The sequence below is a fragment of the Condylostylus longicornis genome, unplaced genomic scaffold (assembly GCF_029603195.1).
Source record: "Condylostylus longicornis isolate FDR11 unplaced genomic scaffold, ASM2960319v2 ptg000018l, whole genome shotgun sequence".
Taxonomy (NCBI): domain Eukaryota; kingdom Metazoa; phylum Arthropoda; class Insecta; order Diptera; family Dolichopodidae; genus Condylostylus; species Condylostylus longicornis.
Window position 1 is genome coordinate 4,044,093 of NW_026577987.1, and position 16,829 is coordinate 4,060,921.

The following is a 16,829-nucleotide window of genomic DNA, read 5'->3' on the forward strand; positions in this document are numbered from 1 at the left end:
CTAACAAATTTCAATTTTCGATTTAATTGTGCTATTGATTTCTAATAATTTATAATTTTTCAATATTATTTTCCTAAAATACAAGGAACTTTTTTATTAAAATATTTTCTTATACTTTTTAAATCGCTCATTTCTATAAAAGTAAAACTATGTAATTGAAGTAAAAAAGTAAAAATAATATATATATAAAAAACAGTTATTTTACTTTACTATTGCGTTTCAAAGCATATCGTAAATAAAAAGAGAAATGAACAAAGCAAAAGAAAAAAAAAGGAAAATTTCACTTTGGAAAAAATCTCAATGATTTCGTGTAAAGAATTCCATTTTTATTATCATTTTAGCCATCGTTATTTCCATTCACAACAGTAATATTTTTACGTTTTTCCGTTATTTTACAGTTATTTAATAAAGGAACGAAAAAAAAAATAAGAAATAAACAATAAAATATTTGCAACATTTTCCAAAGTTATGTCAATACAACTTTGTTGCAAACTTTTATGTTATCCTTTTATTAATTCTTATTTCTATAATTACATTTTATACTTATATTGTACAGATTTATGATGGTTTATTTGTGTGTATTATTGGAATTTCAGGTTTTGTTGTATTATGAAAAAACGAAATACAGAATGGGAGGATTTCAGTTCAGCCCAAATTAAAAAATAGATTGTAAATTTTAGTGCTCGTAAAAACAAATTTATTTTCGTAATGACGTGTAATCATTATATTTTGAAGGTAAGGACTCTCATAGCATTTGCTCAAGGTTTATTCCACTTAAAGAATTCGAACAATTTATAAAATTCAGCAGGCCATAATTTAGTAAATCATCTCTATGAATTTGTATTTTCCAAAAATTTTCATTTTCTTGTATGGAACAGAGTTTCATTTTTGTCCTAAAACTGATGAATTCATAAATGACAAATATAACTTTTTACTTTCAAAGCCATAATACAATACGCTTCCTAAAAGCACCCATTGTATTGGAAGCAATAATATTATGGGGCTCATATAGTTCATGAAATTTGAAACACTTCTGTTAAGGAAGAGGAAAGAACAATTTTACATTGTTGGATCTTATATTTTGGACCAACTGCAACTAATTTTGTTATATACATTCAACAAGAAAATAGTCAAAGTAGGAAACTTATCAACTTAATTTTAAAATTTTATTTTTGTTATTGATTGATTGGGCAGTTTTTTTTATAGCTTTTCAGGTGACAAAACGGACCAGTTCATATATTTTAGTAAATTTTTATTTTAAAACTTTTATAAAGGATTTTTATTTTACAAAATAAAGATTACCTTTTTTTTTTACTTTACTCTTGTTTGTGGAAAATTTGATATTTGTGAAGGTAAGTTTACGCGATATTTAAAAGGATTTTTTATTTTACTTTCGTATTTTTATTGAAACGAAATTTTTAATTTGTATTACAATGTGTGAAAATTCAACTGTAGGTTGGATCAATTGCACATGTATGTATACAAATTGTTATAACATAATGAGAATGTAAGTAATTAGCAGATTTTCTATATAAGGAGATAAAATTTAATGTAATTTAAAATTTTTTATGTTAAAATTATGCTTTAGCAATCAAAAAGTTCAAATATAAAAGTATTTAAGAAGGCAAAAACTTAGTGAAACTTTGAAAAATAAATTTTTAATTTTTTGTATTAGATATTAAGGTTCGAGATGAGTATTTTTTTTGTTTCTGATTTAAAGATTTTTTTAAAATCATAAAAAACTGGAATTTAAATTTTCAAATATACTAAAAGTATTCGCGTATAATGGAGAGTCAGTTCCACCATACTCGGTAAATCTTAAGTAAGTACAAGTAACACGTTTTAGTGCAAACTTTTAACATGCAAAATTTTAGAAGTGTTTGCATATTTGCATTGAACTATGTTAACTTTTACAGATTTAATATTAATTGAAAAATGACACTTACTTGGCCAAATATATCTAAAATTTGTATGGAAATTGATGAAACTTACCTGAAATAAAAGAAAAGAGAGTGAATTAATTTTCAATTTAAATAAACAAAATGAATCAAAAATTAGTTATGTAATATAGAAACTTTAAACGTTAAAAAAAAAATTATTGCATAAATTAAAAAAAAATTCAGAATTTAATAACTGCTTACATTTCTGCAAAATAGTTTCAGTACAACTATAAGGATTGCAAGCACAACTCCAAGGGTTGCTTCTTAAAGTATCACCTAAAGTGAAAGGGCATTTTTTGTACTTTTTCTCGTAGAATTTTAAATACAAGTTTTTAAGTTGGTTTTAAGAACCAGCACACGATAATATGCTTGTCCAGTTAGCTAAAAAGGAAAGAATTGAAGAGGTAAGTTGACAAAGGGGTTAACTAACATTTTGACGAAAATCGAGTTGCTCGGATAGAACATCATTAAATTTCATATATTTTCAACTATGATTACTTTTATAGCTAGAAACTTAATAGAAGGCGAGATTTTTATAGGAGTTATTCCTATGTCAGTGTACATAGGAGTTAAATATCAAAAAAAAATAATATTTTTACAATTTTTTAATGAAAACAAGTGTCAGTATGCAAATGAAAGTTAACCTCTTTGCCCACTTATCTCTTCTTGTTTACGATAATAGAATTCTGAGGAAATTTTCCAAAACACGAAGGTTCAAATTTGGGAAAAATTAAATTTCTACTTAACGTTCTGCAAAAAATAAAATTTTCATCAAAATGTATCAAAGGCAGGTAAAATTAGTTTAAATATTTGTTATTGATGAACCTATAAATGAGCCCAAAATTATCGCGACACTTCTCAAAAATTGCTTTTTTCTTTAAATAAGAGGATTTTTATCGCGATTCGATATTGTTCCTACAGATTTTGTTAGTTGAAAGCGTTTCTCTTATTTGATAGTTGTTTAAACTCTTGTTCTTAAAAATATTTTATTTATTTTTGTAAAACAAACATTTTTCATAAGTTTTTACTAGAATTTCGCCAATTATGATTCTAATGAAACGGTATTAAAGCACCACCTTTTCCAATAATTATTTTTTTGCATTTATTTTTTTAATTTTTTTTTTTTAAGTATAAATTACTAAAACCCCATCTGTATTATTAAACAACTATACTAAAATATTCAATGCATAATGTATGCCCGTATGTAAACATCCGTAAAATTTTATTTATTTTCAGATACTGTGACAGAAACAGAATATTTATTTACGTAAATAAAATTAATAATAAATTTGGTGATTCGCGTATTTCATTCGTGCCCAGTTTAAAATACAAAAAATCATAATTAGTGGGAAAATCCCAAAAATTAAATGTTCTTACCCTTGAGACAATATTATAGAGAAATATATAGAGAAATGTGATTAATACACAAATTTCATTGCATGCTTAATAATTAAATATTTTTGTTGTCGTATAACGTACATTATTATATTTTAAATAAATAATAATATTGTCGAAGCTTATTGAACTACGCAGTTTGTGTAGAAACAAAATGTATTAACTGTGAACCCCTGTAGAACTAACAATAAATAATTAAAAAGCAAAATCGGTTTCAATTCAGCTTTAGTTTTTTTAAATTTGTCATTCCAAATTAAACAATGTAAAACGTGAATTTTATTGTTTTATTAAAGTTCGCTCAGCAATAGTGAAGCGAGACACACATGTATATCAAAAATAAAACAAGTTGACTTCTGTTAAACTTCACTAGCTTATACATTGTTAGTTGTTAGTTCTGCTTAATTAGATCTATATAAACTACATTTGAAAGTCATAATTTAGTAACCGAATAATTTTAATATGTCAATTTTCATTTGTGTCATTTAACGAGATTTGTGTTAAAATTCGCATCTTGTCACTAAAAACTGTACAAAAGGAGAAATTGTAAGTTGTACATTCAAATGTTATAAAGCAATTTTGTAGGTTCAATATTAATCAATATTAATTGAATTCGACAAATGATTGTTAAGAGGAGACTGCAGGTTCTTGTAATTTTTCCAAAAGTTTGCTGAATATATTGAATTAGATTATATTAAATTTATCAAAAAGGAAAATTTAATTAGTAATCATTAACTTCTTTACTTTCCTGAATCTACTATTATGGCCTGAAGTTTGGCTCTGCGTAAAATTTAACATTTTCCAATATAATCTGAATTAATTAATGTTAGTTAATGCAAAATTATCGAAAGAAAATATTAAACTAAAACTAATTTGATCTCGTCAAAAGCCTATACATATGTCGAAAGTTTATCCAAGTGAAATTTACAAAGTGAGTTTCAAAATTTCGCTTACAAAAACCCGAAGAAAATAACATTTTTGTATTTTGGAATTATTTAGCGATGGACTAAATATAAAAATATGGAATTTATAACGTACATTGCGTAAGCTGAAATATGAGACATAAAATATTTAAACTTATCTGCTTTTATGTTTATGTTTAGTAAATTTAAATGCAGTAGACATGTATATATTTTTATACACTCAGATTTCATATAATAATCATAACAATTGAGACTGAGTCCAACTTATATTTTTGTAAAATAATTGAAAATTAAATCAAAGAGTAAAATTTTTTTATATCGGCTTTTTGAATTTAATTTATTCGCACTTTAAGTCATTTCATTTTGTACAATATCACACATATTTCAATATTATAAAGTCAACTGAAATAAATGGAAAATATTTCCTTCTGTCTCATGGTTATGCATATTTTAAATAAAAAGGAAAAACAAAAAAAAAATCAATTCCAACTTTTTTTTTTAAAATACTAAACTTTAAGAGACTTCAATAGTGGCACCGATTTATCAAAGCGATTAAATCCAGGAAATGATAAATGAATTAAATATTCGCAAAACGGGAACAGTGAACACTAAAATACTGAAATGTTCCGGAAATTCGAAACTCCTAGTTAATGAAAATATTTTATAGCCAAATTGACATCTTGTTTTAAGTGAAGAAATCTTGTTTTAAGTGAATGTGAAGCGAAGAAAATTTTACAGTTTAATTTCTAAAAGGGTGTAGATGTAGGTAAACTTCATACAAAAGGGTGTAGATGTAGGTAAATTATTCTATGGTTAACTACAGCTTCAAACTATTAACGCAGACATTTAATCAAAAACAAAAAAAAACTGTTGAGAAATTCCAAGAAAAGAAAAAACATTGAATATTGAAAAAATTTATTTAATCGGTTTTAATTTTTATCGGTTCAATATATGAAAATTGTCATGTATGAGTAATAAGAATGAGCAATTTATAATGTAGCTAGCTGAAAATATATGGAAGTGTAAAATGCTGGGGGAAAGAGAATTTTGTTGTTCGTAATTCTTTTACGAAAAATGCGAGTTCAAAAAACGATATTGTAATAAAAAACAAAAATTGAAACAAAAAAAAAAAAAGAAAAATACACTTCCAATGACAAAAAAATTCCACTGATACGATTGTAAACAAATTTATGTGAATAATTATATAAAATTGAAAATATTATTCAAAAGGAAATTCATATCGAAATGGTATTCAATTTCAGCTTGTTTTTTCGCATTCTATATTGTAGACTTAATGGAAATAAAAATATTGGAGTTCATGTCAATTAACGATTTAAAAAAATTAAAATTCTAATAAAAAAATTAGTTCGAAATTTTACAAATTGAATTATTTTTTTTATAGGATTATTAAATGAAAAAAGTTAAGAGATTAAAAAGTAATTAAAATCTGGAGTCCCAGGGGCAACCCAACTTGTTAAATCGATTCTGAATTTTTATGAAACTATGTGAATGAGACGCTATGTAAGTGAGATAGAAATAGTTATGAAACTATGTAAGTGAGACGCAGTGACCAAATTTTGTTAAAATGTAACCAATATTTTTTATTAGAAATTTTTTGTACGTTTAAACTTTTGGTACGTATGGTGTCACAATTTTCTTTGTGTTTTTGATCGGAATTTTTTTTTTCTCTCCTTAACTAACAAATTCTTCTTACGATTAACTCGGTATTGCGTTTCATTTAAGCAATAGAATTATCCTACGATTTTAATTCGAGCGTCAATTATAATCAAGTATTTAAAATTTCATGTGTGTTAATATAAAGAAAGCAGTTGTTATAAGTGCCGCCAATTTATTCATAATTTAACGTACTCAAAAATAAGTTAAAAGAAACGGAACAATCCTGTTTTAGCACTTTTCTAAAAAAGTGCTTATTAGTTTCAATTTGCCCGTCCGTGGACATACTTACAAAATTTCTACTCCCTTCAAGATAAACAGACGAAATTTCATATGTACATATGTCTTTACAAGAAACTTATTTCCATGGAAGAAAATTTTCGCCTATCTTCCTCCTCACCCCTCTAAAAGTTATAGCCTTTCAAAGTCCTAAAAATGCCATTTTTAACCATTCATTGTAGAAGAACATAAGAAAGAAGAAATAAGAAGAGAATTGTAAAACATAAGAATTTTTTAAATATTGCAAACGCAGAAAAGTAGTGGCTGTCTTGTTCTACCGCGTCATACCATATTTGAACTTCAAAAAAAAAAAAAAAATGGCCGTTAAAATTTACCGTTATCTAAAATCCCTTTTTTCAAAATTTTTGATAACATTTTTCTTCTAGAACTCAGATTGTAGGAGTGTGAAATTTTAGCAATTTTTGAACACTAATAAATTTCGCTTTGTTAGAAGAAAATTTTTTCCCACCTCCATCAAGACTCTCAAGTTATTGTTTCACGAAATTTGTAAAATTCGAATTTTCGGCTCATTGTATTTTAACCGTAAATGACATGCCATTAAAATATATAATTATTTTTTTCAACTCGAGCAATCAACCCTTAAATTTAAGCATTATGTTAATATATTAAGCCTATTTCATTTTTTTTTTACATCATCCTAAATGTATGCAACCGTTGAATTTTTTTTATGTAAACGAAAGTTGTAATTTTTTGACTTGTTGAAGGGAAAATATTGCAATCAATTTGTTTGACGCAACTTTATTTACAAATGAAAACAACAGAAATTTTTATAATTCTGAGTACATGTTCCTAGACGTTTGATTGTGTAATGCGCTTTGCGATTTGCCGTACAGTTAAGGTTATAAAGACAGCCTGAAAAATAAATTAACAAATTATTCCCCAAAATTAAATATTTAAATAAACTAATGAAAAACTTAGAAACCTTATATTTTTGGCGTAGATTCGACTTTTCCGTGAAATTTTGAAAAGCAGCTATATGATATTTAGATTTACAATCTAATAAAAAAATTTTAGTAAAATTATGTTTTGAACTAGCAAACTGCAAAATCGGTTTTTCTGTTGGTCAAGACTTTAAATAAGTGTTGCTGTTATGAGAAGGAATGTGTCTGAGGAACGGTTGTACAAATGTACAAATTATAAGAAACTTTTAATTTTTTATTAGACAAAGAAGTAAATTAAACCATTTACATATACGTTACATATTTTATTAATAAAAAGGCAAAAAATTCAAATTTAAATTGTTCTCTTCAACTTTTGTAATTTGAATTTAGTGCAAAAACGAAAAATCTCTTGTTTTATATAGTGAGGTCGAAATTTTTGTTCTCGTTTTTGGAATACATTTGTGCTCAAAGAAGATAAGTACGTATTCATGGCTATGAGTTTTAATAAATTCTGGGTAAGCATCGAAATTTAATACACATTAAATTTTTATTTCTTAAAAAACTATTTTTCATTTAAAGTTAAGTTTATAGATAAGGAGAGCTTCTTTTAATGGGAATATGGAAAAGACCTAGATTATTTTACAAACATTCTTGTATTCTTTAACTAGCAATTGAGAAAATCAGAAATATCTTGACATAAAATCAAATGGAAAATTTATCTTTATAAATCCTTAGACTTTTTATTGTTTATTCTTGTGTGTAATCACCTATTTGATTATAAATATTCTTGTATAACTATATGTACTTAGATATGACCGTTTGTATCCCCTGTAGAAAGTTAATTTCTTTAGAAATTGTTTTAAAAATGTTTGTATAAGAAAATAGAATTCTTATTTGAAATTGTGTGAATACATGCAGTATTTTTTCCAATATTACCCTTTTAAATTTCACCTCCACATTTTCTGTTTCTTTTATTTTAGAATGACAATAAAGATATGAAAAGAATCTTTTGTGGATTATTGAAAAGAAAAAAAAGGGGTTAATACCTTAACAAATTTAATTTTTTTTTTTATTTCGCTTTCAGTATTTATCACGCTTTTTTTTCTTTTCTTATTTGTTGTATAGAAAAATTTATGAGTACATACATTCATTCACATACATTTATATATTACATACATGTATAATTCAATAATATGCTAAATTATTGGCCATTTATGTTATTTTTAACGATTCCATTCCGTTCGATCGATTGAATATTGAATTTTGAATCTGCATAACACTTAATACTTATATAATATTAATATTAAAATAAAAACACACACAAAAACTGTAAGAAGAGTTTACTTGAAACAGAATTCGCCCATTTTTTTGGATGGAGTGAAGACAAGGTATATAATATTTCATAAGAACTTTTTACATTTATTTAAAGTACATATAACATATATTATTTTTCATTAACTGATTTCAATGTATAATTTTCAAATGCAATTAGATATTTTTCCTATGTAGTAAAATAAAATACCAAAACTATTCATACAAAAGAAACACGAGCAAGAGTAATTTACACAAGTTGTATAAGAATACAAGTAGTATTCTTATAAAAAGGGTACAAGGAGTTTAATTTGAACATGTGAACTTTCCGATAAGTTGAAAAAGAGCACGTCCTGCAGCATAATAATGAACAGATTTTCTTAAAACTTTTAAAAACTTTAAAATTAACACGACTATTTGAAAAATTTTCAAACAAGTAAATTTATATATTAATTGTCAGGTATAATAACTAAGTTTGTAAATAAAACCCTGCCAAGGGATTAAGGCTTTGCTTTTGGAAAAAGACGAAATAAAGTTTTAAGGGAAGTTAACTTACAGAGACATATAAAACCTTTAAGAACGAGTACTCCAAAATTGAATAATAAAAAGCTTTTTGGAAATCTTTGAAATATTTCAAATTACCATTCATCAATAAATCTTTCGCATAACTTGACTATAGAAATTTATGACTATATTAACACAACTCTTGGAAATTACTGTGGTCAAGTCATTTACTAATCATAACAAAGTTTTGATATTGCACGAAATATAATAACAAAATATTTTAAACAAGTTGTTTAGCTTAAAATTCCTCCTGGTAAACATCGTACCTATTCCTTAAATTTGTCAAATTTAATTGCACATAAATATTATAAACTAAAGAAATTTCCATTTACTCAAATTATTCTGTTAGCAAATGGGTCGGTAATGTTATACTCCACCCTAAAACTTTAAACTTTTTTCTCATTCTACTTATGTTGATATATACAAACAATATGTAAATACATTAGCTTAATATTATGTTATTTAGTATCTTATTATACATGTATTAATATATTAGCATATTAAATTTTATAATATTATGAAAAGGGTTTTTGTTTTTTCATATTTTTTTTTTGCTTCTCTCCTGTTTTTTTTTTAACAAAATACATGCATAAATAGTAAACGAATAAATTATGCTCATGATTTTCGATATTAAATGTGTTTCAATTTTTTTTTTTTAAATGTGCCAAAAAAATGTTTTAAATATTCGGTGTTAAATAAAATTATAGTGGAAAAAAATTATGTATATGTATTTTTAAATAAATATTTTAAATATATTATAAATATAAATATATGTATACATAAATGGTGGTTTAGTAATGGGCGGTTATGAATACACAGTACAGTAATATTGGCGGCAATCATTATAATAAAGTAATTTATTTACATATATAATAAAAAAAGAAAAACAAAAACTACAACGAAGCGAGGAAAACGCGGTAAAAATAAAGCCGCCAATAATGTTGAAAACATAAAACACTTTATTTTTTTTTTTAAATTTTAGAATAATATCGTTTACTTGTGATTAATAGTTGTGTATAGGTAAATAGTTATTTAGTGGATGATGATAAAGCAGTGATTACAATGTATTCATTTTATGTTTTTACCGCAGGATAAATAATAAAGGACTTTCCGTTTTTTTTTATTACTATTTTTAGATATACACGCGTACATACATACATGGATATGTCGGATGTGTTTACATTTTATGCATGTATATTGCAATACATTAGATGAGATTCCAATAATATAGCAAAGTAAAATATGTGACGTAAACTCGATTAAATTATAAAACAATAAAATAGTGGGAGCTTTTTACTTATTCTCTATATTGTGGAACACGTACTTTAATATGCTCATATATAGAGGGAGTCGAAGCAAATAGGTACATACTTAAAATAAATATATGTGGGTATTATGTATACATATATATTTATGTATATAAATGCATTAATACATGAGTAATAAGAGGTTATCGGTAATTGAAATCTCAAATCAATTTATTATGGATAATAACTTTGGTTTAAAAATATCCACAATTCTAGGGTATTTTTACATTTTATTTGTTTATTTTTGTATTTATTTATTTATTTTATTTTTTTTTTCCTATTTTTAAAACTTTTCTTTAAATTTGCTAACATTTTATCAGTATTTTAACAGAGACCCTAATTTATTAAATTAAAATCAAGAGAGGCAGTATTTAATGAAAATGTCTTATAAAAAATGTTCACGTAAGTATGTTTGAAAATCTCGCATTACTTCTGTTAGTCAAAAATTTGAGTTCTAAAAATATTTCTTATAAATTTTTTGCAAAATAGAATATATTTATTGTAAAATTTGGAGATTTTATTTTTTATTGTATTTTTGATATTATCCTATAGGATTCTTCCAAGGTATATTGTTATATTACGGGAGTAGTATGCACAAAGCTGAATTTTAAATTAAAATTTTCAAAAAAAAATCAAATTTTAAAACTAGTATAAGGATTTGATGTACGAGTAATATAATAAAATAGTCACGTATGTAGGAAGTAAAAACATATTATTTAGTTTTAAAATACTATAGACAATTAATTTTGACCTTTGTTAGGCAAATATTGTGTATCTTTCATCAACAACCATTTAAAATAATTAAGTTCAATGAAAATATTTGATCATTTTTTTCTCAGGCCTTTTTCGGAGTTTTGGCCGGTGTCAAGAAATTACAATACCATTACGATAGGATTGATAGGATTTGCAGATTTGCGATTATTACTGTCAAATGTTCGGAATTTCTAATTCAAATAAATTTAATTGAGAAAGATGTTGCAAATAATACCAAAACAAATTGCTGTTTATTTAAGAAAATAAAATTCATATGGATTTTTCATTCGCGTATATTACAACAAGATTTGGAAAATTTAAACTGCAAATTTGCAGTATGTCAATTTTTCTCATTGCCTCAATTTTCATTGTATAGTCTTAGAAATATTACAAAAATTTTTAAAAAATAATTGATTAGTTATGTTAAAATTTAAATTTTTAGTTATATGCTATATAAATTTATGTTAAAATCTTTTTGTTGAAATCAATTTGGAAAAAATTTTTAAAGATACTGTCCATGTCTGACAATGCCTTTCAAAAATATTTATTTATTTTTATATATTGTTAAAAATATTTTTAACAATCAAAACAATTTTTTATGCCATATAGACATTTTTAAAGCTCTTTCTATATACAAAGAGATCGTTTCGGCCTTATAGATTTCCAATACTATAATACGTTACCTAAGGACGAATTTTTGTTTATCTCCTTTTCTAGTCGTTATGCTAAAGGATTTTATTCTATTGATTTCCCATTGGAATAAATTTTTTTTCAACTCTGTATGAAAACAGCTTCTTCGACTCTGATATGTTGTATATGCATGGGTATATTTTATAGAGAAAACACATTTTGTTGGCATCAGTTTAAGTGATAAAGGTATCCTTGCATAATATAAAACAATTTGCAATATTTCATTCTCATTCACTCTTTCTTATAGTCGTTAAATTGACAATTACATATATGTATTGTTGCCTCTGTTTTCCTTTAAAGGCATATTATACGGAATTATGTTTGAACTTTAAAAATATTTTTATCTCTTTTCCACAACATTTTGTATTTCATTTCTATAATGTAAAAATTTTATTTTTATTATTTTTATTCGTGATGATTTATGTGTTTTTATGTTCTCCTTTCCACTTTTATTTTGCTTTTCCATTTTGTATTTAGAATGTAAACTATGTAATTTGAAATCACGTCAAAAATAGTAATCGGTCTTTTTGTTCATCATATTCGTACATTATTTAATATGTATACTTTACTTAGCTTTTTTTTCTAAACAGGGGATCAGGTATTGGTCGGAGTGTTAATCATTTCAAAATCATTTGAATGGCTCGAACGAAGTCAGTTTTAGGAAGCAACTTTAATCTTGTTATAAAAATCTTTAACTGCTGTAACTCTTAAGTGGGAAAACCCAGTTATATTTGCGATAAATGTTTATATTAAAAATTTTTAATCATATATAATTGAAAAATTAGTCAATTTATATTATTTACAATTCTTTTCGATTAATAATTCTTTGGTAAGTACTAACAGTTTCGTTGGCATTTTTCCTATTGTTAAGCGAAAAACAGATTGTATAACCTTTTCTCACAATTTTATTTTAAATTTTTTTATAATAAATAAAATTGGGTCAAACTAATGGTTTGTATTGTAGCACTTTTCCCTTCAACAAGTGAAAATAATGGTTCTAAAAATAATCTGCGTATACCTTCTACGCTATTAAAATTACTTTTATTCATATACGAAACTATTTCATTAGGAATTGCATATATTTTGGATGAACGATTTATGCAGTCTTTGAAATAAAGAAAAAATAAATTTGAAGAGGGGTTATCATAATGCTCGATTTTAAGGTTTAATTGTGTGAGTTAAGAAAAATAATTATATTTTATAATTATAAAATGACATGGAATTCACCGTTAGCTTTCTTCATTTATAAAAATTTAAAAAAGCCTGCAGTTTTGGAAATATATAAGGTACCAAAAATTCGAATTTTACAAATTGCTCGAGGCGATAGCTTGAGGCGAGAGAGGATGAAGGTGGAAAAAATTTTTTTTCTAACGAAATGAACTATTTATTAGTGTCTCAAAGTTGTTTATATTTCAGACTTTCACAACCTGTAGACCAGAAAACAACATCGAAAATTCGGGAAAAGGGGATTTTAGATAACGGTAAATTTTAACAGCCACCATAAGCATTTTTATGCTTTTACAAAATTTGAAAGTTGCTATGTAAACATGTCCACGAACGGACGGACAGAGTGAACCAAATAAGCACTTTTTTTCAACAATTTTTTGAAAAAGTGCTAAAAACTCGTAATTTTATACAAAAATCAATTTGGGTTTACTCTCTGGATTTAGCATAGTGCGTAGCTTCGCCACTCAATTTTTACTACCTGTACAAATATTTAATCGATATCAAGATGCAACGGAAGAAATGAAAAATAAAGACAAAAAGCAGAACAGGGCTTCAGGAGCAAGTGAAATAAGTAGCAAGAGAGAAAAACAAAAAAAGAACAGACAAACAGAAGAAGCAGTTATAAAAATAACTGTAATGTGAACGATATCACATCAGGCATCATAACAAAATAAATCGCAAAGAAGATGATAAGGAAAAGAGAGAGAAGGCAAACAAGAAAAAAAACCAATAAAAAAAGCCAGTAAAGTAATAATGTAATTGTAGAACAAAATATTGGTATAAAAAGACCACCTACTTTGTGAGATTGTTACATTGTCCTCATTTCTTAGAAATTGAATCTGATTAAAATCAAAAATGAAAATATTTAACCAGGAATATTTTAATTTTGCCCCTTAAACAGAGAAAAAAATCTGTGGCGTATCACAAGTTCTTTAATGTTTTTGTTTTTTAAATATTTACAATCGTTTTAATTACAGTCATATTTTTCAGTTTTGTTCCCTTTTGGTGTTAATTCAAACGAAATTTGCTTGATAATTTATTACAGAAGTAAATTTATGAAATATTTCAACCCAGTAAACATGAATGATAACTTAAAAAAAATTAGTAAAATTTGATCAAACTAACAGAGATCAAAAAACTCCTGAGCAAATAAAATCTCACTCAAATCAATGCTAACCATTAAATCAATAATGACCATTATATGACTAAATCAATAATAACCATTATAGGTATGTCACGCAAAGTTGAACTTAAAATTAAATGGCAACTTTTAAGTCATACTTGTATGTTTCAAATTTCATGCATATTTCTTTACTAGGTAAAAATTCAGGACGCGTTTAATTTTTTTTTAAACTTGAAATACCTGTAATATTAAATTTCGAATAAAGTATTTAGTATAGTTTTATACAAGATGCATATAATATTTTAGGAGTTGAATAAACTTTGACTCGTATATTGTGAAAAAGGCGTAAGGGCTTTAGAATGAATTATGTTTTATATTGTATAATGAAAAATGTAGTTACTAAGTTTTTAGGTAAATTTTAAAACACTAAAATCAAGTGCAAGTGTCACTTGGTTCCCACATGGTTTCGAAGATGTAATTATGAAAAAACACACAGTTTGTAAACACTGCGACAATTTGAAATAGTGACAATTTATTTGCGATCAATTACCAGCAGACATTTTGAAGACTACATTATGAACATAGCATTGCATATTATAACATCTTCATTAGGATTCATTAGAAAAAAAATTTTAGAAAAAAATTTCTGAAAGTCAACTTCCATTTCAAATACTTGTGTTCTGTACAATGGAATGAATTTATTTCGCCATATCTGGCGCTCAATTCAATTATTATAATTGGGCTCACAATAGATAAATATTTATTTTTTATTTTAAAATTTTCGGAAATACTTTTATGCCGTATGTGTTTTTAACACATTAGTAATATATGTATGTATGTGCGTTATATCAAAAATATATTAACCCTATTACATTGTATTTATATTGCAAATATTAAAATCTAGTTATACTTTCGCAACAATTTCTTTATATTCAAACATTCTGTAAAATATTCACTTAATTTTTTTTATGTCACGGAAAAAAAAAATAATTCACTTTCCATCTATTTCCCAATGAAAATTTTTCAATTTTCTCTTTATGAATTTTTTTATTTATAAATTAAAAATTTAAATGTTCGCGCTTTGACAGCACACACTTATTAATTTTTGTATGAGTAGATAATTTTGTATAGAAATCTGAAAAAAGCATTTATTTATTTCAAATGATAATAAATTGTAGCTTTTTAAACGCTAATTATAATATTAAAACTATGTTAAGCATAGTTTAGTATATCGTTTATGAAGCAAAAAAGAAATAAAGAAAAAAAAAATAAAAAAAAAAAACAATATAAAAAAAATAGCTACGAGTTGAAATTAATAAGAGAGAAAGAGAAAATTTATTCCCCGAACATTTTATTAAAACGGAAAAAAATGTATTAAAACAATTTAGAAAATGATAAAAGTATTTACTTACAACATTGGGGTACGGTATTTGGATAAATCATAATATGATTTGCTGTTTATCCACAGTGAATGCAGCAACAAGTTAAGAGCGATATACCACAGGTAGACAATCGTAAATGAGTAAAATATTTGTTCGGAATATAGTGCCATATAGGAACCGTTTCGGAGTTATAGGGATTTTAACAAAATTCGCCATAAGTTTAAGATACCTAAGTTTTTTGGCCTATAGCTTCCGTTCCTAAAAAGATAGAACTTCAAATAAGTTTTTGACACGGCTATCAAAGAACTCTAAATCAAAAACAATTCATTATTTGGTCTTACGTGTTTTTCGGAAATACAAGTATTTGCACTTTAGGAAAATTCAAATTTTCTTCACATTTTATTTTGTTATTTTTTTTTGTAGAAGAATTGGAAAAGAGGAGAGTGAAGTGCTGGAAATTTGTTTTCAATTCTCAATTTTCTCTCTGAATTTGTTCTTCGATGTTTCGTGATAAATATTACGGAAAATAATCAATAATACTATTAAGTCAAATGTTCAAGAACTTTTAAAATAGCGCTTCCTTTTACTTTGTACTATACAATATACAATATCGCAAGTTTCTATTTGTCAAAATAAATTTAATTACTAAAAATTCAACAAGTTACATTTGAAAAGAAGTTATAAAATACAATTAGAATAGTTTTAATGGGCATACTTTTTGTTACAATAAATTATTGTATAAGAAGTATTGGAAAAAATCTTCTAATCGAATTATATTGGTCTCAATAAAATAGTCTAAAATCAAAACAAAGTAATTTGGTTAAGTTATTTAAATTTGGGAATTAATTTAAGTTGTACAATATAAAATAAAAAGTTTGAAATATTTCATAGATTTGTAGGCTTTTCCATGGAGCTCTCACTGTAGATCACCTTTAGCGTGTCTTTCACAGAATTTAGGATGGTAAAATGTCAGAGATGACAATAAAATTCTTTTCATATTCTTGTAATGAATAAATATATTATGAACTTTTTTCTTTCCCTCAAGTTTCGTTTTTCTTTCTCTCAATTAGTAGAGTCGAAAATTTTAACTTTTTTTTCTTAAACTTCCGAAAGACAAATTCATAATACAATACATAATACAAAATAAATTTTTCAATTGAAATTAATAATAAGGAAATAGTGTTGTAAGAAAAAAAATTGAATTCTGTTGTTTTTTTAAGTTATAAAATCAACACGAGACCATTACTAAACCGAATTGAAACGAATATAAACGAATGTTAATGCATAAAGTAGAGACACACATACACATTAATTTGTATATAGTTATGTACATACTATAAATACGAGTATAGATGAACGATG

The 16,829-nt window shown here is 25.2% G+C and overlaps 1 protein-coding gene across 5 annotated transcripts in view; it reads right to left on the minus strand.

The window, feature by feature from the left end:
* Positions 1-1,722: 1,722 nt before the first annotated feature.
* Positions 1,723-16,829, minus strand: part of LOC129606335 (neurogenic protein mastermind-like) — a 139,209-nt gene continuing 124,102 nt past the window's right edge. For all 5 annotated transcript variants that reach the window (XM_055516601.1, XM_055516606.1, XM_055516605.1 and 2 more), the window contains one exon: positions 1,723-1,992. In XM_055516601.1, coding sequence (XP_055372576.1) covers positions 1,843-1,992 — 150 coding nt within the window. In that variant the 3' untranslated portion in view covers positions 1,723-1,842. The remainder of the gene's footprint in view (positions 1,993-16,829) is intronic.